This window comes from Vanessa atalanta, chromosome Z (assembly GCF_905147765.1).
Source record: "Vanessa atalanta chromosome Z, ilVanAtal1.2, whole genome shotgun sequence".
Lineage (NCBI taxonomy): Eukaryota > Metazoa > Arthropoda > Insecta > Lepidoptera > Nymphalidae > Vanessa > Vanessa atalanta.
Window position 1 is genome coordinate 7,574,753 of NC_061902.1, and position 22,307 is coordinate 7,597,059.

At 32.9% G+C, this 22,307-nt stretch overlaps 1 protein-coding gene across 1 annotated transcript; it reads left to right on the forward strand.

The window, feature by feature from the left end:
- Positions 1 to 3,674: 3,674 nt before the first annotated feature.
- Positions 3,675 to 20,909, forward strand: LOC125075896 (protein zer-1 homolog). The gene is made up of 8 exons (XM_047687743.1): positions 3,675 to 4,905; positions 5,938 to 6,146; positions 6,226 to 6,397; positions 8,333 to 8,494; positions 14,147 to 14,308; positions 17,105 to 17,254; positions 17,445 to 17,697; positions 19,939 to 20,909. Exons 1-8 carry the CDS (start codon positions 3,901 to 3,903, stop codon positions 20,115 to 20,117), a joined length of 2,292 nt encoding a protein of 763 aa, XP_047543699.1. The 5' UTR covers positions 3,675 to 3,900; the 3' UTR covers positions 20,118 to 20,909.
- The last annotated feature ends 1,398 nt before the right edge of the window (positions 20,910 to 22,307 follow it).

Genomic DNA, 22,307 nt, shown 5'->3' on the forward strand with positions numbered 1-22,307 from the left:
TTTGTTTTAAAAATTAAATATTATAAAATATACTTCTATTTATTAATACAGTCAGATACTAGCATGAGTAATAGGTTGGTTGAAGTGTAGACGGATTATTGAGCGCATTTTCATTTATACATTTACCGTCATTATTTGTTTCGTATGCAATTATGTACCACTCATGCGTTTAACTCGAAACTTTGTACAGCTGTTGTTGACACTAGCATCAAAGTTTCAGGCATACCTTTGAACAAGCGTCGAACATTAATAGCACCATCGATGTAGCGCGCCTGTCATGGGTCGAAGCAATAATTAAAATTTCATGTTAGCCTTGTCTGTGTTTTGTGTCTGGATGTGTGTGAGATTGCGTGCTGTGTTATGGATAGTCATTAGTGAGGGTATGATATATAAATGAATATCAAACAACGCCTCGATATCGACATAATTAAAGTTCTCAAGCCATCCTTTTATTTTGAGCTTGATTGTAATGAATTTAGATAGGTTTTTAATTTTGTATTAAACATTATATTTATGGTAAAATGGTAAAATTGTAATGGCGTTGTGCAAAATTATTATCAACTTTAGGATTGAGATAGTCATATTTTCTCTTATAGGTAATTCAGCTTTTTCATAATTGTGTAGGATATCTAATCGGTAAGTACAAAGCAAGTTCAAAATAGCTATATACGTTCTCTCCGACTCTGAGGTAAAATTTAAGAACAGATCCTCTTGCACAGATAAAGTAGGTAACAGTACATTCAGCCAAGTCCTTATACGTTTGAATATGAGGCTTAGTCTAAGTCCTTATAAGTTTGTCAATTATTATGTAGATATGGGTAATCAGCGGAATTAATGATCAAATTTTAAATATGTTTTTACTACATAGTAGAAAGTTACATTATTCTTAAATGTTATTTATGTTTGAGTATTAATTATATTTTTATGCTATTAGTTTCTTAATTACCTAATTCCAACCGTGCGAAGCCAGGCAAGGCAGTCAAGTCATTTATATGATAATTCGTTAAGTAATTTATAAATAAAATGGATTGAGTGCTCTTTTAATAAAGATAAGACTAATAAACAAATACTTAATCCAATTATTGTAACTACTATCTATTGGTAGAAGTAGATATGTTTTGTACTCATCGTTTAGATATTCCTATATCGAGTCAAACCCAGTGTCTCGAAGAAAACTTTCAATGTTTTGATGAACAGTTTCGGGAATGTAACATCTCCCTTCATCCCTCTGCTCAGTTGGATCGCCGATCTTAATCGAAAGTAGAGGCGTTAGGCAAACATCTTAACACCTTGCTATATCTGGAGTCCGTCGAGGTTTCAGGTTTCGATAGTATCGAAGGCTTTAACGTAATCTAAAAAAGCCATACACAGCGGTTGCTTCTGCACAATCTGTCTTCTGCAAAACAGTGTAGGTGTGTTCCATGGTACCTACAGTAGATTGATTGAATGTCAGCTTGCTCTTAGTACTTGAGCTCTGGACAAATAAATCTTGGTGACAATACTTGATAATACTTTATATATGTGACTCAGGTCATTTGCAACATATAATATACTAAAATTTAAAATTAGTGTTTTAAAGTAAGAACGACTTACAACCCACTACAATGCTTGATAGTGCGTGTGAATAATTTTTTTTTTAAATCAGAGGTTCCGTTCCTGAAACCGGTGGTGATTAAGATTTACTTAATCTTATTAGTATTCAACTCTACATATAAATCACCAAGCTTATACTCTACAGCAGCAGTACAATAAAATTTTGTGTACAAATATTAATTTACGAAAATGTTTTATAATAATTACAGTACATAATCGATTATTCCAATGATTGACACGCACTAAACTAGTAGAGCTTTTTAATTATAAAAACAGTATTCAGCAGCATATAGGTCGTTCTGAAAATGTGGCAGACTATTTAACTGTTCGATTTTGTTAAACTTGTCTATATTTTTTTTTGATAGACGATTTTTTGAAATTTTTTAATAGGGTGCGAGTTTTAAAGAGCCACTTAAATTCAGTTAAACGCTTCATTTCAGCTGGAAAATATGTTTAAATTTACGGAACCCGAAAATGGAACTAGTACACTAATTTTATAATTTCCAAATTTTACTTTTCGTAGGTCTGAGATAGGCAAACCTCTAAATCCTTCCTAAAAGTTCAAGTTTGCTTTACTCAAATCCGTTTCAGTGGTTTAGCCGTAAAAGCGTATCAGACAGACAGTCAGACGGAGTTATTTTCGTATTTATAATATAAGTATATATATATTTATAGAGTCAATACAATAACATAACACATATTTATTATTACTACAAACAAACCAAAACGTTTTCAGATTTTATGAATATGTATATTTTTGAAATTGAAGGATTTCTGAGGTAACTATTAAGGTGGCTACAAAAAATTTTGATTTATAAATTAATATAAATATTATTTACGCGTTATTTTAACTTACCTATCCTACTAATTAAAGTTTAACAAAGTTAATAATTATTTTTGTAATAATTATTGAATCGCATAAGTATGTACTCGTCTTCCGAAAAATGTAACGATACAACAGCGTAATCGCACTTAATTTAATGAAAGCCTAATTAAAAGATAAAAGCATCTTATAACTTAGGGACGCAAAGAAACATTTACACAATTGCTATTCGTTTTCAAAGGTCAATTCAAAATTCGTTTTCAAAAAGCGACATAAAAGTCAGGAAAAAACTCTTATAATATAATAATCATTATTTTACTTATTTACACGTGCCGGTGTATTATAATTCCATTAATGCAAGCATTAAGTCACTTTTTCAAAAGGGAAGCTTTGTCAATGTAGATATCTTTATCGTTATATATTACAACTACGAGCATTCGAGCGAGACCACATGATGAAAAAGGGCGTGAAAGCGCTAGAAGGCGTGGTATGCTGCTGGACAATTATTCTAAAATTAGTGCATCAAAGGGTGGTTATGGAGGTAAAGGTGGACATGGAGGAAAAGGGGAAAGGGTTGATGTTGCACTGGAAGGAAAGTATTAATGTGAAAACATAAATATTGTCTATGGTTGGCATGGAAGGCTAGTTTCAAAGGAGAGAACATTTGACAAGAATCACAAATGATTTTTTTTATACAAAATATTCTAATGTACATGTACTAACGAGTAATTAATGAATGCAAGTATGCGTTTTACACTTTTAATCAAATAATCAAACTTTTGATTCAATAGAATTTTGAACTAGACTTAAATGTAATGCAACTTGCTTCAGAAGTAACCACTTCCCAATCCGTTGATTGTTCATCTCTAAGTACAGTAAAATTTTTGTAACAATAATTGTGTAACAACGTGTAACGGTGTTTGCGTTTCATTTTTTGAACAACTATCTTTTATTTAATTTGGATTGTATTTATTAATTATGATATACATTTTATTAACCACGTACAAATGTTTCATTTTGAATATAATATTATGTTAGTCAAAAAACGACTAAACATTGATATGATGGGCAATACAATAAAATATAAAATGATTTAATTTTATTTAAAATACATATTTAATTTTTGCACTTGATGAATCTTTAAAATTATAATTTCTAAAAAAGTAAACAAATATAATATGTGAAATTAAATTAGTTTCATTTTTGGCCAAAATGTAAGAATCCAGTTTGACATTTAAAAGTGAAAAATGTCTGCCTTTGTCGTTGCGTTGTGCGAAATATTATTTCTCCCGTGTCTGGAGCAGAATTTATCATTTTAATATCAGTCCTGGTAGCGGAAGGACATCATAATAAACAGTATACAATGGAGTCTACTTCAGTGATAAATACTTAAGATAATTACATCCAATAACGATTAATTGTGTCATTGCGAATGTTACGTTTTATATTATGTCTTAAAAAATAAAATCAGTGCTGTATTCAGAATGTCGTCGGAAGTATTTTCGTTGTACGACAGTACCCCGGATTCTCTTTTAAATATTTGTATGGACTACATCGTAGCCAATTTGAATATTATCACGAAGTTGGATCCTACAAGCCGCTGGCGTAAGCTGAAAGATGATATCATATTACCAGCTGAACTCTGTGAGAAATTTCTTCAAACCTATCAAAAAAAGAATCGTGTCAATGATAACATAGCCAACTTGTTTCGCGATCGTTCCCGAACTCGACTGGATCGCGTAAAACTACGCAACTCACGAATTACTGACGAAGGTCTTCGTTGCTTTGTGGAACACAAGCCATATCAGGTGGAACTCGTTCAATGCGAGTATCTCTCGCAAGCCTCGCTGGACCTGATTAATAGCAACAGTGATAATCTAGTCTGTCTTAAATTTGGGCCACTTACTTATGTGGTTTCTCAGGATGAGGCTATGTTTCGTCAAAGACGTTATATCATTGATGCGCCAAAATTACGGCGGCTAACTATTCAATGCAGAGGAATGTCTATATTCCCTCTACTACTCCTGAAACCGTTACACCATCTTACACATTTAGATCTCTCTGAATATACATCTGCGGGTTCCAGCTGGGCTCTACATGAGTTGAAGAATTTGAGGTCACTTGTGCTCCACAGTGTTTTATGGTCCAAAGAAATAATAGAGTGGATTGCTAGTATGCGCACACTACGGCACTTGGATATTTCTCAATCTAATGAGAGACATGGCAAATATTTTAGCCCAAATGATGTTTTGTCGAAGCTGGTGACAAGTTTACCCAATTTGGAATCACTGGATATATCTGGAACCAATCTGGCTGGTACTGGATGTGCAGTACCAGCACTTGCAGAAGGCACCTCTGAGGGATCTGAGAATCATGTCCGTTGCGATATACCTGGGCTTGTAAGCCGTGTTAACCGGCCACTAGAGTTTCTAGGCTTGTATGGAACTCATCATGGAGCCTGCAAGCGACATGACATCCCGGCTAAAGTGGTAAGATAATTTAATACTGATTATATTTTTTATAATTTTATGTTTTTATTTGTACTATTCCTTATATTTGTGTGTTTTAATGTATTATGATGTATCCTGTTATACTAAGCTAAAAAGATTGAATGATTTTAAAAAAAGTGTATTGTATTAGATAGCTTTTCATTAAATTTATATGAGTATATATCATCACACTATGAGCCCCTGTGGTTCAATTGAAGCAACATAACTCAATATCAACCATGAATGAAGTTGTCTGTTTAAGGTACTAGTAATATTTAAATTTTTAAAAGTTGAAAATTCATAGACATAATATTAATAATAATAAATATATAATAGAATCATAATACTTATACAATTTAAATAGCTTGCGAGACTGATACTAAAAACATCAGGCTATGGAATGATTAAACAAAAGATATTTTACCCTATCTCTTTATTCTTTAACATACATTTTTAATTTAAGATATTAACAAAATATCAACAATTAATTATTATAGAAAGTCCAGGTCAAATATAGCCAATGGCCACCATACAACCGTAAAATAAAATAATATGAAAGTTCTACTTCAATCAGATTAGTGGTTTTTTAGTGAATTAGAAAAAAAACTGACAAATGTTATCTCATTATAACATTAGTATGATTTCATACCAATCACTGTTAAATATTATATTGTTTTCAATAAATAGCTAGTCAACATTTAAAAAATTATACTTATTTTAGTGAACAGAAATAGAAAAAAAACATGAACAAGCATTTTGTTAATAAAAATCTTGACCATTACACATGCAAGATAGCTTTAATTAAAATGCATAAATGAACTTTTTTATGTCAGTTGTTAATAGAATATATTGTTACTTCCAATTAAAAGCTAGCTAGCAACATTTAACACTAAATAAGAACAAAAATATGACATTCATATAGATATATTGATATTTCCCCTTCTATTTGTAAGTCTTACTTAGTGTAAGTAGTCCATCATATGCTTATTCAGAAAAAACTTAAATTATAATTTGCTTTTTCTACTTGTTTAGATTACAGGTGATGCCAATGAGGAACAAATTCTTACAGCAGGCGTTGCTTATATGGAGCGGCCAGCAATGCTGACCCGTGTTTTGAATGATTTGTACTATATGTTCCGTAGTACTGAGAGATACAATGCATATGTTGGACGAGCGCTATGTGTTGTGCTTGAGGCTATGGAACAACATGTGTCAGAAAAACACATCCAGATTTCTGGCAGGTTGGGATGCTCTGTTGATATGATCCAACCAAATCTTAATTTGAAAGTATTGTTTTATTATTAATTTGTTTTTTTTTAGTGCCACCTTGTTCTACATTGTCAAGGGGAAGGAAAAACCTCGCATTGGTATAAAGCTAAAACGTCGTATTATCACCGCGCTGCTGGACGGCATGGACGCACATCTTGGTGATGACACCATGATGCGCAATGGCTGCCTCACACTCTGCCAGTTTAAGATTCCGACTGATGTGGTAAGTGGAGATTGTTAATTATATAAAAAAAATGAACTTTACCTAATTACAATTTTAATAAAGAAACTTATAATTGCGCTTAGCAAGCAAAAAGTAAAATGTAGTTGGTATATTTACTATATAACGTGTATTTACTTGTCTATATCTCTTAAATAAGAATATGTAATTGGTTTAAGTCGTAAATTTGTTGTTAAACAGACCAAAGACTTTTCTGTAGTTTATTTGCTATGATTTTCTAGTAATTTATTTTGATGTATATCCTAAGGTTTATCCAACTTAATCCATGCCATGCGTATGAAAACAGTTTTTTGGACAAATCATCGTCACAGATCATCCATTTGTACAAGTTATTTACAATTTATATAAAATACAAACGTTCCTCGTTTATCGTTCTTTGCATTAGTGAAAGCCGCATTAAACTCATTGGAGGGGTATAGAAGTAGTTAGCGAAGATTTAAATACAGGCAAAAATCGACTATGTTTTTAATTTTTTTTAAGTTTTATGTATAGGTAGTTACAATGGTTTTATTTTCTGTATGGCAATTAAACGAAAAGTTAAATTGCAGAATTGAAGAATGCGATAAACGTAGTATCAAATTTCTGTTAAAGCTGATTTGTAAAATTATTTTTTCCATAAAGACATCGTTTTATAACGACATTGATTTTAATTCAGATTGTTGTAAAATGTCAAATATTGGTCAAAAAGAAGTTCGTAGTTACGAACGAACAATAATTATTTGAATCGGTACTGCGTTGGACTGCCACAGCGTAATAGTTGACAGTGGCGTAGTTAGGTGGACAAGAACCCCGGTGCATAGAATAAGAATCGGGACCTAACCCACTCTTTCCATCCCCCCTTTTACTTGTACCTTGTACTTATCATTATTAGGCTAAATCCATACGTCTTCTCTATTCAAAGTTATTTTCAAAGCTAAGGTTAGAGGGCCCCCTGAGCTTCGATGCCCTGGTGCACTGCACCACCTGGCCCTATAGCTACGCCACTGTATGTGGATTTGTATTACTTATAAGTATTAGGAAGGTAGAAAAGTAAATGACTCCACATGTTGGCATTTTACATACTCTTTACATCATCTGTGCGGCGCCATAGGATCGAATGAATACCCTTACTAGTTTTCGCCCCGCGTTTTATTTGCTTCGTTGGTTCTAGGTTTATAAAATGTAAAAGCCTATGTCCTTCTTTGGGCCTCAAGCTTGCTTCATATCAAATGTCATCAAACTCTGTTCAGTGGTTTTGCTGTGGAAGTGTGACAGACAGACACATTTATTTTCCCATTAATAATATTAGTAGTAGTGAGTATATCGGTAATAACACTGGCTAATCATTTAGCTATAGGGTCAGCCCTATAAACCGGAACTCGGCTTTCATGTATTAGAGTAATTAAACAATTAGGTCTCGATCGATTTTAAAATTATAATATATTCGTTGCAATAAATACTTAATTCTTACTAATATAAATCTATATAGTTTGTGTGATTGGACATTTTTTATTTAAAAAGTATGAAAGTGATAAGCAAAATTGAGTTTAATAATTAAATTAATTATAAATATATAATTAAGATATAATTGAAAAAAGAAAAACTTATAGACGAGCGCGGTCCGAATTACTCCGTCCGAAATACAAATCATGTCTGCGTGGAATGATGGCAAGGATACCAGCAGCATTACTATAAAAGTACTTGAAAAGTCACGTTAGCAAAATTGTACGAAAAAAATATCTTAGTTAATTAATTTGCGTGAATGCATTTATTTGTCCTTGGACAAATGTTGAGCTAGACTGACTAACTGCTTTGAAGGAGTGTGCCTAGCTGAACATAATCAATATCTTTCGATTAATTTTTTATACGATACTTACCGTATGGTATGTTATATGCCCTTTTATTAAAAGTAACTTAAGTTGACATTATTTGTTGCAGTTGTTTGAATACGAACGGGTCGTGCAGATTCTCTTGACCGGCGTAGCCGATGTCAACCAGGAAGGTTTCGTACAGCGCATCGCGATATATCTTCTGAATTCTCTCGCGTGCCAGGTGGACGGCAAGCAGAAACGCTTCCTCGGAAACCATGGTGCTATAGGGGTAAGTAATCAAATAAGGATTTTGTTAATTAAACTGTATTTTAAATTAAGCGTTCGTTTTCCAGGTTATGTATTTTATCTATAAGTCTATTATAATAATAAATGAGGAGATTTTTGTAATACCTAACTTAAAAAAAACTACTTAACCAATATAACGTACATTAGAACATACAGTGCGTTTTGGAGGTTTTGATATATGTATATTTTTAGTATATGAGTAGCTGCGCTTCAGTTTCACCCCCTTTTTTATTTTTATTTTTTTTATTTAAGATTATTCATCATCATCATACTTGACAAGTTCGATTTTCATGTTCTTTTGTTATATTTAAGTGCGGAATGCGCCGCGAATATACGCTATCTATTGATTAATGTATTGGACGCTCGCGACGGAACGCTGCAAATTTGGACCTATACCTAATAATACCTTTATAATAAAGTTAACGTTCTTTAATTCAATAATGTCGCTTTGTTTGCATCTGTAGGAGATGTTTTTAAGAGACCAATTTCAAACGTATATTTATTTATTTTACTGCTTATTTATTTATTATGCTTTAGCATTATGATAACGATAACAATCAACTGAATACATATGAATATATTAAAGTGACAAAGCAAAATATATTTTTATCAATGAGTTTTAAGACAAGATGTTATAACGGGGAGAGAACACATAAGTTCGCTGATTCAATTCCGGATATGCTCCCGTTCATTTCATTGGTTTTGATGACGCAACGAAACAGTTCCATTTGCATTCGTGGATACGTCTGGGAATTATTTCTAACAAGTAACCTTAATAATGACAGCCATTATGACAGCCATTATAGTTGACTTAATGAATATTTTGTGGACAGTTTTAGGATTAGCCTGTCTTCAGTAAGCATCATAGCATCAATTCTTTTATCAATAATGGTATCTTACATTAGCAGTGTCTTATCCTAATATTAATTAATTACAAACATGATTTATAAGATACCGTTTTATTCTGTACTAGTCACCTTCTCCCGGCTTCTTAAGGGTGCAATAAGGATATGAAATTTTTAGATTGACGAGCAAACATAAAAAGAAAAATTCTAGTTTTATCCGACAAGTAACGTTGAAATTCTCGGCTTTTCTTTACTATAATATTCGTGTATTATACATATAAACCTTCTCCCTGAATAGCTCTGTTTATTAATGGTGGCCGCATAAAAATCCGTTGCGTAGTTTAAAACCTCTAAGCTTGTGGACGGCGAAAAGCGACTTTGTTCTATATTATGTAGAAATTTTACTTGACCTGCTGTCTGCCTGCCTGCTTGACCGTTAAAGGGCTTAGCGAATTGTTTATCTTATAATACTTAAGTGACAATATATTCATTCCATTTTAACTAGAACTTTCAGCTTAGCTATTAATCTTGCGTTTTTTTTAATATGTGTATAAGATATTAAGCGAATAAATAATAAGCAAAGCGAATTTATAATCAATGTGACGTGCAATTGTTCTTGATTTTGTTTCTGAATTGAAAATAAATAACAATTTATTTTGTGCTGGTAAGTTATACACCACAGACCATAGAGAATGACACTGTATGTACATTAACCATTTCAAAATCATGTCAATGCGCCGCAAAGCATGGGAACTAAGATGTTGATGTGAATACACTGGCCGCATTTCAATCTGCAATATATGGTGGTAGAATCAATGACGACTGGTGAATGGGAGGTACCTGTGACTCAGTTTATATAACAAAAGGCGGATAGAGCGCCCGGAACACTAAAGCGAAGCAATAAAAGCAAATACAAAAGCAATCTCCCGGTAGAGCGCGAAAATGACTCGTCTTTTTGTTTATACATAAATAGTCTGTCAGTATTTTAAAAGCGAAAGTAACTCTGTCTGTCTGTCTTGTATGTCTGTATCTTTGTGACGGTACGCAAACCATTGAACCGAATTTGATGAAAATATATATTAAAATGAATTGCTTGAATTCGAAGGACACGGACTACTTTTTACACTTAACACCTGCCAACCAATCATTAAAACGCGACCGAAACTGCGGGCGACAATATATTAAATGAATTTTAATGAAAATGAACTTGTGATATAACTTCTTCTGAATCTATACAACTCGTGTACAAGCCTAATACATATATGATTATGGAAATGTAATGAATATTTATGTTGCGTCCCGCTTTAGTTTCGCACATTTATTATCTGTATTATTTTCCATAAATGGTGGTTGTTTATATCAGAAAGCAATACTCCAGCCCGCCGCTAATTATTTGTTAAACACACTAATCATCACGATCGTTTACAAATGAAAAGCAATCCCAGATGTGATAATGTATTAACATATTGGGCTACGAATTTAATCGATTTTTCGTTTAACTATTTACTTACTTTTGTTCGTATTAGTTCGCGTGAATATATTGATTTTATTGGGTTGGCTTTATAACGGCAGCGGCCATCTTGTTTGCATATAATGCTTACGTACATATTGCGAAAGTTCTTATTACGATTTAATTAATTGTTTTTTTTCGATATCTATTCATTCATTCCTTATTAACAATAATTATTTAGTTTTTAATTAAATTAAATATAAATATTTTCTTTTACAAATATAATATGATTATTTTGAACCATGCTTGCAAATTGATATTATATTAGCATACAATAACAATTATTTATTTAATTTAGATTGTTTGTCTCAGATTAATTATATTGGAATGGATTGAATGAAAATTGGAATTGGATGCTACAATAACCTGGAATGGCTTAGATTTACAGCGTATAATATATTATTTATTTTGTTATTTCATAGCGTGTTATTTTTAAATCAATGGAATTGTATCATTTTTGCATTTTTCCTTGCAAAGCAAAGCTGCTGAAACCTACACTATACGTGGTGTAAAATTGCAAACAACAACTCTTATACAAATAGAGACAAATACCGCTGTGTCGCAAAAAAAATAATCTTTATTTGAAAATTGTATAAATTCAAATTGATTATAATTGTTGTTTTTTTATGTTCTATTTGCAATGCAAGTTTTGAAAATCCTTGAAATATTATTGTAATTCTTATATATTTATTAGCAATGCGATGAAAATAACTAAGCAAGGCTAAATTTACATTTCGTGCAAAAAATAGCAAAAATAAACTATCATATATTTTGTCTCAGAATAATATTATTGTCCACTCCAAAGTCTTCCTGTGCGTGTAAGCGTCAAACTTCCTCATTTATATTATATAGTCCCTGCTTGTCAGGGAGACAGCTTCGAAGCAAACGCGGTTAGAAAAGTTCGCATGCAAGTGTTATCAACAAACTAATGTTGATAATGCTTGATTATTATACTTTGATTACTTTCATATGTTTTATGGCTATTTGCTTTGGGGTAACGCTTCAGATATTGAAATTTTTTGGTCCTGCAAAACCAGCGGTCCGGTCTTTCTTTAATCTTGTCAAGGGAGTCTTGAGTTTTGGGATGTTTTTCACAAAGTTGACATACTTGCACAATATGTTTACAACAATATTATGTACATTCACAATAATATAGATTGAAAGAAACAGTGACAATCATTGTTTAGAGTTAAGAGCAGGAGAGATAAACTAGTAAGTAGTAATAACACCTAGTTTTCGACTTCGCAAAGTTAATACATCCTTCATGGGGCACGGTACTCGATTCTATAATGAGATTTCACAGTCATTATTAACTTAGCCTGTTAAACAATTTAAGGTTTATGTCAAAATAGCGTGGACTTAGTATTTCTTGATGTCTAAGTACGATATAAATGTAATTGCACTTTATTGACATACTCTGTAATTAATATGGTGGAAAAGAGAAACTACTGAGTTTCGTGCCGGTTCTTCTAGGTAGTAACTGTTTTGTAAACCGATGGTAGCTTTATATTTAATTCAACACTGTAACAAGACTATTCAAAAGTGCCTCTAAGAGCCTACTGGTACTACATAGTATAAAAAACTCGCTTCACGCTGTCGTTCTCACTTAGTGAGAAACACTGAGAATTTTAGAGGTTTCTAATATATTGTCGTAAATAAACACATTTTAGCGTTTACAATGCAAACGCTGAATGGATCAAAGTAATTTACTACAAGTATTAATATTATACACCATAGAAAAGTCTACAAAAATCTCCGTCTCTTAGGGATAACCCACAAGAGACATGTTTTATCCTTTACTTTTTACGAGAAATAATGGCTTATTAACGAAGCGATTATAAACAATATAGCATTAATCCTTATCCAATTAAGTACAGACGTAAATACATTATTCATTTAATATAGATCAATATTATGGTCCTTTAAAGCATTAAATTTAAATGAATATTTTCGAATATTTACAGATTTTTAATATGAGCTGTTTGTTTAAGTGTAACTGTTTAAGGACAAAAAAGCTGAGCGTTGTATATAAAGACATTCTATAGTATATTTAGTATCAAAATTGTCTCCGTGTAAAGCCAGGGCGGCCGCTAGTACATAATATATTAATTATGATAATAATTTAATTTGACTTAGTCACTAATGATATTCGCTGATTCGATCTAGCAGAAGCGTATCGTAGTTGAGAAACAAATATACACAAATATGAATGGCTTAGGGCAATGGACATTACAATAGTTTTTGAGCTCATACAAATACATGATTTTATGACGACGTAACTTTGTCCTAGCGCCAAGCTTACATCGCACACAAAGAAATACGTGCAATACAATACAAAACAAGGTCACATGAACTTGTAAGCTCATTTAGGTATGTTGTTAAATAAGAAATGTAAAATCGATGGATTATGAGCTATTATGTGTTCACTGACTCAATAGTCAGTCACATTGCAATCAATGTCAACCTGAATTACCTTCACAAATGTTCCATCATAAATAGGAACTCTTTCGAAGTTTTTCTTTTCGTACTACTTATAATGCACCAAAATAATAACCCTTCATTTAACAATTAACCAACTATATTAATAATACGACGCAAGATAATTATTTAGGACATAATTTAAAACGTTAATTTTTTACTCAAAATGTTATCCTACGTAATATAATATCATTTATCGTCAATATGATCTCGATCTTTGTAAATAAATTAAAAGTACAAAACCTTTTTATTTAAACGCCCTAAAAAGAAAATAAAATATTTTCACTAAAACTTTTACCGCTAACTCATTTCACATTTGACACAATTTATATGATATAAAAACTTGTCGCGAGATTTAAGTACTCGTATTTACTTGAATATTTTAGTATATAAAATTAATCACATCAAATTATTTAATTTGCTTATGTATGTACTCAAGTAAATCATCCAAACTTTGAACTTGTATAATTTCAGCTCAATCGATTAAAGATATCTGATTCTAAACTGTGTTCCAAGATTTCACCCGTATGTACTTACAATGCAAGTTAAATAAAAAAATGTATAAAATACTCCACAACAGACATGGGACCCATTATTTGACGATTGTTATTGTCGTTGAAAATAACATTGTCGTTATTATATAAATATATAATGTATTACGTTATTGTTATTATATAAATATATAATATAAAAGCTGTGCTTATATATTAAACTGCGCTGATATGTATTATTATGTATTACTTTCTCTGTACTTGTTTTTTGGATAAGGTACTATAATAAGTGCCTATCATTGTTGTTACAGAAAATGCTAAACCTGATCGCGGACCGCCTGGAGAGACACGTCTGTGATGACGTGCTAGAGGTAGCTTGGTCAACCATGTGGAACGTGACCGACGAAACACCGCAGAACTGCCAGCGATTCCTTGAAAATCGGGGCATGGAGTTCTTTCTTGCTTGTCTAAAGGTATGTTCAACTAAATTATGCCGTTAATTTTGCCGTTTGAATAACGTACAATAGGGAAATACACGAATTTGATTTACCTGATAGTTCTTATCACCTAACAGTAACAGTCTATAAATTAGGCTAAGGCGTCCTTTTCATTTGAGGAGAAGGTTTAGAGCTTATTCCATAAGGCTGCTCCGATGCGAGTTGGTTGATTTAAATGTGGTTGAATTTCGGTGAAATTACACACACGCAGGTTTCCACGCGATGTTTTCCTTCACCGCCGAGCATGAATACATAAACAAATTAATAACATAAAAACTAAGTGGTGTTAGCCGTAATGATCGGTTAAGATCAATCAAATCAATCAATCTCGATTCACCTACCACCTACCTTTAATTAAGTTAGAATCAACGTAAAAACTACTCGTACACGTGGAGGGGAGACTGTATGGTGTTATCGCACAACCTCCTAGTCATTGTCGTTGGGCTACTTGAAGTTGCTTTGGCGATATACACATACAACATTTGCGAAACTTACACGCCTTTATCAAAAGTCCAGAAGACTCCAGATTTTCTCGTCTCGATACAAAGGCATTGTCCAAAAGCGCACGGTAAATTTTACTTTTTATAATAATTATATAACATTTTAATACCAAGAATGAGTTCTTCGATCCCGTATCCCGTAGTGACAAGCAAATGAAATGCAAAATGCGTTATATTAGCGATTACCAACATTTTATTAACTATTAAAAAGGTCTTGGTATTTTATGTATCATCCAAGGAAATCTGGGCCTTCGTGTAGCCATGGTAACGTTGCTGCCGCAGTTGTAGAGCTCTTGCTATGCAGAATCTTCAGAAACGCCTTGCTCATAAATGCAAAGAATTGTCAAACTCAAACTCAAATTCCTTTATTCAATATAGAAGTATTACACTTTCTTATTGATGGTCAAATTAAACACTACCACCGGTTCGGAAAAAGAAAACACCCTGACCTGAGAAGAACCGGCGAAAGAAACTCAGCGGGACTTTTTTTTACGTCAAATTTATTATATACTTAATTGTATATGAGTAGAAACAGCCAGGAGGCGATCGTTTCATTCCCAAGGTGTGCTATCAAACATAAACTCACTAATTGTATAGTAACCTTTCGCACACAAGCGTTTCTTAACAATTTTTTTAATTTTCGCATTTTGAACGCTTTTTGGGATCCTGTTTTAGAAGCGTATACATTGCCCCACAAAAGAGTTACTGACTCTATGCAGTCGAGTAACAGGAGTAACAAGATTGTGTTTGTTCCTTGTACCAACGTTATGAGAATCACATTTTCTCATAAAAACATTAATATTTTTCCGTACATACAAAACATTACAGAATATATATTGAGAAGCATCAGTCAATATCTTAATTTCTTTAAATTTATACCTCAAAGATTATAAGAAGTTATAGATTGCGCGAATAGCCCTCTTCTGCAGCACAAATATAGTATGGATAGCGGCTGCGTTACCCCAAAGCATAATACCGTAGGACATAATACCGTGAAAGTAACTGAAATAAACTAGGCGAGCCGTATCAACATCGGTAAATAATCTAATTTTTTTGACCGCAAATACCGCAGAACTCAGTCTACCCGCCAATCCGTTTATATGGGGGAGCCACCATCATTTGGCATCAAGAGTAAGGCCAAGAAATTCAGTTGTTTCAACTGGATCCATCGATTACCCATTGATAAGTACATCGGGTTTTACATTTTGCACGTTTGGTGTGCTAAATTTTACAATTTTAGTTTTTTTATTATTCAGCCTAAGATTATTTACGCTAAACCAGTGTACTATATCAGACATAGCATTGTTTACATCTTCATACTGTACCTGTTTCCTATTAATTTTTAGAAACCAAAGAGGTATCATCAGCAAACAATACTATATCATGTTTGTTCCCAACAAGAAAGGGCAAGTCTTTTATATATATGAGGAATAGAAAAGGTCCAAGAATTGATCCTTGTGGGACCCCCATACCATACCCAGGAGACCTTGTCCCTTTAACGTCAACCCTCTGAATTCTATTGTTAAGATAATAAGTCAGAAGGTCGAGTGCACATTTTTTAATTCCATTTGCTTAACTTTTTGCTACTTGCTAACTTGCTTGGGACAGCAATTTCGCAAGTAGCAACCTCATCAAAAAGAACGTCACCACAAAGGTCTCAGCCAGCTCTCACCAAGGGAGCGAAAAAAAATAACTGTCAGTTCTAACGAATGGAGCTGTGACATAAGCCTAAAATAGGTGATGACTGCAGGAATCATTATCTGCGGGTACCGAATGTCATAACGGAGCTGATCATCTCGAAACGCGGATGCGAAAGTCATCAAGGACATCAGTGTGACTATAGCTCGTACAATTATTAATGAGCTGCGAAAGCTCTTGGACCACGACAAGTTACTGTACTGCCACGTCGATCAAAGTTGCCTAAGCAATTTCAATCGGAGTTGTAGTTGGTGTAAGTACTCAGTGTTAGGAAAGGCTTCTTCCAGTCGTCTATTCCCTTCGCAAACTATTTCATTGCAAAAGGCGGCGTCGCACTTGTGGAACAGAATGCGCATAAGATAAGGCAAAAGCGTGTCGCCTTCGGACTTATGTTAGGAGGATTCAGTTGCAAACCATCTCTCCAACCTCGAATAAAGACGAGACCGTAATCCAGCAGTGGGACAATTACAGGCTGTTACTGTACTAGTTGTGAAAATTCCTTTCGAATTTCCACAAAGAAGCATTACAAAATTATATCAACTATAGTGGTGTAATCAACCTGTACTATTTTCAGAGTTTTCCCGACAAAGAAGAACTTCTTCGAAACATGATGGGCTTGTTGGGCAATGTAGCCGAAGTGGCAGAGCTGCGTCCAAAACTCATGGACAAGCTATTCCTATCAGTATTCTACGACCTACTTGATTCATCAAGTGATGGGATTGAGGTAAATATTTGCATAATTACTATAATACTGAAAATTAAGTGTCCTTAACACTTGAGATGAAAATTATTTTCCATGAACCTTATACAATGAATGACAACGTATTTAAAGCCACGCTTCCCGTTTCTATATCTATTTGCTGCTAACGCTTCCTCATTCACTCCCTTCTAACATGTAATATATGTTTTTATAGGTGAGCTACAACGCAGCAGGCGTCCTTGCTCACATGGCCTCTGATGGTCCAGATGTTTGGACTGTAGACGAACCAGCTCGAGATGCTGTACTCCAGCGCATCGCCTCCGCTGTCGAGAGATGGGATCGACGTGCTGAGAGGAATATAAACTATCGCTCGTTTGAGCCGATACTGAGCTTACTGCATGCTCACCACACGCCACAGTGCCAGCACTGGGCTGTTTGGGCCTTGGCCAATCTTACCACGGTATACCGTGAGTACAGTACTTTGAATTCACGACACCACCTCGTCATCGTCATTCGCTGGCCATAAGGCTATGTTTCCAACAGATATATGAAGGAAAGTGCGCGAGGAAAAAGTCAATCAATACTAATACTTCATATTTTTAGCCTCGCTCTTGGCAGCTATTGGCTTAGTGGAGCAAGGGTTTTGAATATACAAAATGTGTGAGAAACGTGTGCGATGCCTAATGCTGCATTCAATCGGTAGACGGTGTTTATTTAAAGGATACGTGTAATGTATTGAAAATATATCTGTAAACCGTTTTACAGTTATGCTACATACATCTCTAGCGGAAACGTAGCCTTTGGTCATCCATATGGGGTCAGCATGTGTGAATTGCATGTGAATAATATTTAACAATTTATGTTTCGCCGCCTGCCTGTCTCATTAGAAATGCTTTTACTGATGAGATTAGTAACACATAACCATCATACCGATAGTATTAGCTACAATTTCTTTAGCCGCCTCGAACAACAAAAAGGCGTGGGTTGAAATGGATTGGTTTTATTGTCAAAACAATAACTCAAAACTAAATGGCGTAACTTTTTTTTCGGTTAATCATCGTCAGCCGTTAAAACTCAAATACTTTAATACTTATCAATAAACGAGGAGACGTTTTGTAATGTCTAACTAAATAAATTACCTAATCCATATCAATAAAGGTAAAAGAATCGATCACATCCGAACTAATTTCGCCTACAAAATCATAAATCTTTATTTTCTTCTTCAAAATGTTAAAATGATCTTTAAGCAAACTTAAATAACTTGTAAAGTCGTATAAGAAAATGGAGTCATCAAATTGACGCGTAAATTTACATGACATTGCAAGCAAAATAAATGAGCATGTAATTAAAGTCTATTATTTGTTTTTATCAGACTTAAAAAAAAGTTAAGTTATTTAGATTCGTTTTGATGGATAGACCATGTCAATATGTTTGATTGGCTTTTACGAAGTTAAATACCAGATATTTTAAAAACAGTTTATTCTTATTCGTTAACAGTTTATAATATCCTCAGTCTCAACATCTCCATCAAAATCGACGCAAGACACATCGCTGTATAATGATGAGTCATTTAAGTTTATGATACATCTATCCTCTCCTCGTGTCGCATTATAGTCTTGTACAAATTTTATCGCGTGATCGACTACTTTTTCTCATTTGGATACGTCAATAGATTCGAGTTTCTCCTTTAATATTCTTTGACTTACGTTAAAATCATTGAGACATTTTGAGAACTAGCGTTAAATTTTACTTGCCCGAATGTTTTCGATGGCGTTAAACTGTCAAAGTTAAACGTCATTCTGTTTTACCGTTACCGAGGAGGTAACGGTAAAACAGAATGACGATGTTCCGCCATTATTTGATTCATTGATTATTTGTATTCTTTGTGGCGACTGACATCATACAATTCTGGTTCTAGTAGATTGCAAGCGAAGAGTATGTTTTCAGATGTGATTGCTTGGTTGCTTTTAGAGAGTTGAAATTCGATGTATTGTCTATTCTTGTACTATGTATTTATCTTTGTGTATACCTACGACCAGGACCGCATTAGGTCGTTAATTCGGAATGAGATGTAGTTTTAACCATTTTTCGTAATTTTCTGTATTCATTTTGTGCTGATAATGCCTAGTACTTTGGGAATATTTATGAACTAAGAGAGCGCTAGTACAAAGCCAGTTGGCTGGCAATAATTAATGTATTGTTTTGAGATTGATTTTTAAAACTTTTCTTAGACCTATCTGTCTAACTACTCTCCTCTGTTATGTTTGACGTGTATATGAGATTTATCAGTATGTACTTATGGTGACCTTCACCTCTAAATTTCTGTAGTTGTCCAAGATACTTAATCCGCTGAAGTATAACTAACAGTAAAGATATATTCTGATAGCAAATTAACCTGGTGGACCGCGTCTTCGTGAGCTAATAGCTCTTATAGTTGCGAAGCTATCAACATGGCAAGCGTAAATTTCATTTGTTTTTTTTTTTTTTTTGACACGCGTATTGCCTTATGGGCCTCGTGATCATAAGTGATAACCGACACTCGGGAACTAAAATGTTACACTGGCACAAGCTTCGAGCCAGAACACGACGGTACTAAATATTGCTGATTGGCGGTAGATTGTGTGATGAGTGGGTGCTCTAAGTGCTCTTGTAATAAATAAAACTTATAATAATCTCGTATTAAGTTTACCTTCTCTTAAATATTTCAGCTGACAAATACTGCGGCTTGGTAGAATCTGAGGGTGGATTAAAACTGCTCCGCTGCCTGCTTCGTCACCCTGGACCCTACGCGATGATTAAGGATCTGGCCTGGGTTGTTATCAACAATTGCGCTAAATACGCTTCCCGCGATCTGAGCACCCCGCCGCCGGGCTCTCCGGACAATTAACTAACGGAGTACTTTGAGGACATCGATCCTCATATACGAGAATAGCAAATACTGCTAATCGAGCTATTCATATTCTGGATAACGATTATGACAACATTCACGTTCGGTACAGTGCTGCTGATAATATTCTCGTAAACAGACTGCTAAGGACAGCTTTTTACCCAGTCGGGCGTAGTGTTAAGATTGGCGGTCGGTTGCAAGTGTCAGGAACAATTGGAATCGTAAATCCTAATGATCGGTATCAATAATCAGTGTTTTTTGTGCAAATTAAAGGAAAAATACAAAAAAAAAATGTTTAGATATGTTTTACCATATATATGTAATGTTACTACTTCACATGTGCTAGTGAAATTAATATTTTCCTATCTGTGGATTAGTATAGCATCTTATATTGTATTTATAGTTTTAAAAAAGAGTTAATATATTTTTATGTCTCATTGAAATTTACTTTATAAACTTTATCTACAAAGTAATTTATTAGTAATAAACAACATATTTGGTCCATAAAAAACGATGTGATTTTAAAGAAATATGACATAATGCTCTCTTATACAATTTAATGTTCAGATTAATCTGACTTCTGAAAGTCTAAAATGTAAAATTTTGTATAGATTTTTTGTTCTTTTTTTTTTTAATAACTAATCTGTTTTCTACTTTGACCGGCCTATGTTATTTCATAAAGTGGAAGTTTGTTTATAGATATTTTTATATAGTCCATAAATCAGTTTTCAAACTTTTAAAAAAGTAGACATTAACTATTTAAATAAAATGTTTCATTGTTTATATTTAAGATAGTATGTATATTCTTACATTATTTACTCTAAATGTTATAAATGGTATAGGATTACAATAAAAAAACAGTTGTAGTATAAATAACTTCAATACAAAAATTTCATATACCTCTTCCTAAGGTTATAAGGTAATTTATCTCTTTCCAACATGAATTTATAAAAACATACATGTTTGATCAGAGATATATATGTTTAATAATTTTGTTTGATTGAATACATTTATGATAAAATTAAATAAAAGATGACTTCTAAAATTATGAGAGGTATGCAATACTTCAAATGTAAATAGGTAGCTATATGTTCTAATGATATATTAACATATTGTTTTTTTTAAATATCATTTGATACTTTGTATCCTTAATAATCAATAATTATTTTTTCAAATTATTTTTCTTTATAACGCACTTTTAATCCATCATTGAACTGCTTAAGGCCACTAATTAGCCTTTTATACGGATATTTGACACACAACGGTATCTATAAAACTTTATTGCCACATTCTAGTAGTTCTAATTTATTTGTATTATGTATTCGTTCAAGATCTCTTTATATAATTGAGGTTGCCTGTAACACGTGGGATCTCTTACAAAAACAATAATATTAAGATCACTACTAATTGTTTAAAAACTTTTTAATTCATAAGGAAATAAAACCCTTGAAGTTGACCATTAAAATGTTTTTCGATAAGTGTTTCTAATTACAAATAAAATATAACGTAGACAAATACTAACTAATATAATATAAGAATATTTAAAATATAGTAAATATATCCCTAATATAAGCACATGTGTTTACATAAAAACTAAATTAAATCTTGGCCAAATATGTAATCACATTGTGCGTGGCTAAATGTCTTATTTAATCTGTGTATTAGATTCAATGTTATTTATGTATTATCTATGTGTGTAATTAAGAATACATTAAACTATTTATTAAATATCAATAAGATGAACCATGTTCATATATGAACAATATATTTCATCCTTTATTTAGTTATGCACAAAATTTTAAACTATTTTTCAAGTATCTCTAGTTGTAACAGGTAATTTGAATTTGATTAATAAGTAATTATAGGATTAATAAATGTCTACATATAAAATATATATTATTTAGAGTAGTGAAAAAAAAAAATGAGGACAGTTATTTAACATTAATTTATTTTAATTGCTTATTATATTGGAACATGACAATTTGGCTAACACCATAACGAAAACAAGATATTTCTCATAATAAGTTCAACTGAACTGATCCACTGATCAAACCTCTAATAATGTCAGATTTACAAGACTTCAGTTGATTATTTGTAATAATAATAATATATCACATCTCTTTATGACTCTGTCCTACTAGTTGAGCTGTAACTCTAACTTAAATATTAACAAGTTTTTTTAAGCTTTCT

Coding starts and splice junctions, on each gene's coding strand:
- LOC125075896 (XM_047687743.1), top strand. CDS start 3,901: ATGTCGTCGGAAGTATTTTCGTTGTACGACAGTACCCCGGATTCTCTT. Junction 6,147..6,225: donor CACATCCAGATTTCTGGCAG/GTTGGGATGCTC, acceptor GTTTTTTTTTAG/TGCCACCTTGTTCTACATTG. Junction 17,255..17,444: donor CATCAAGTGATGGGATTGAG/GTAAATATTTGC, acceptor ATGTTTTTATAG/GTGAGCTACAACGCAGCAGG.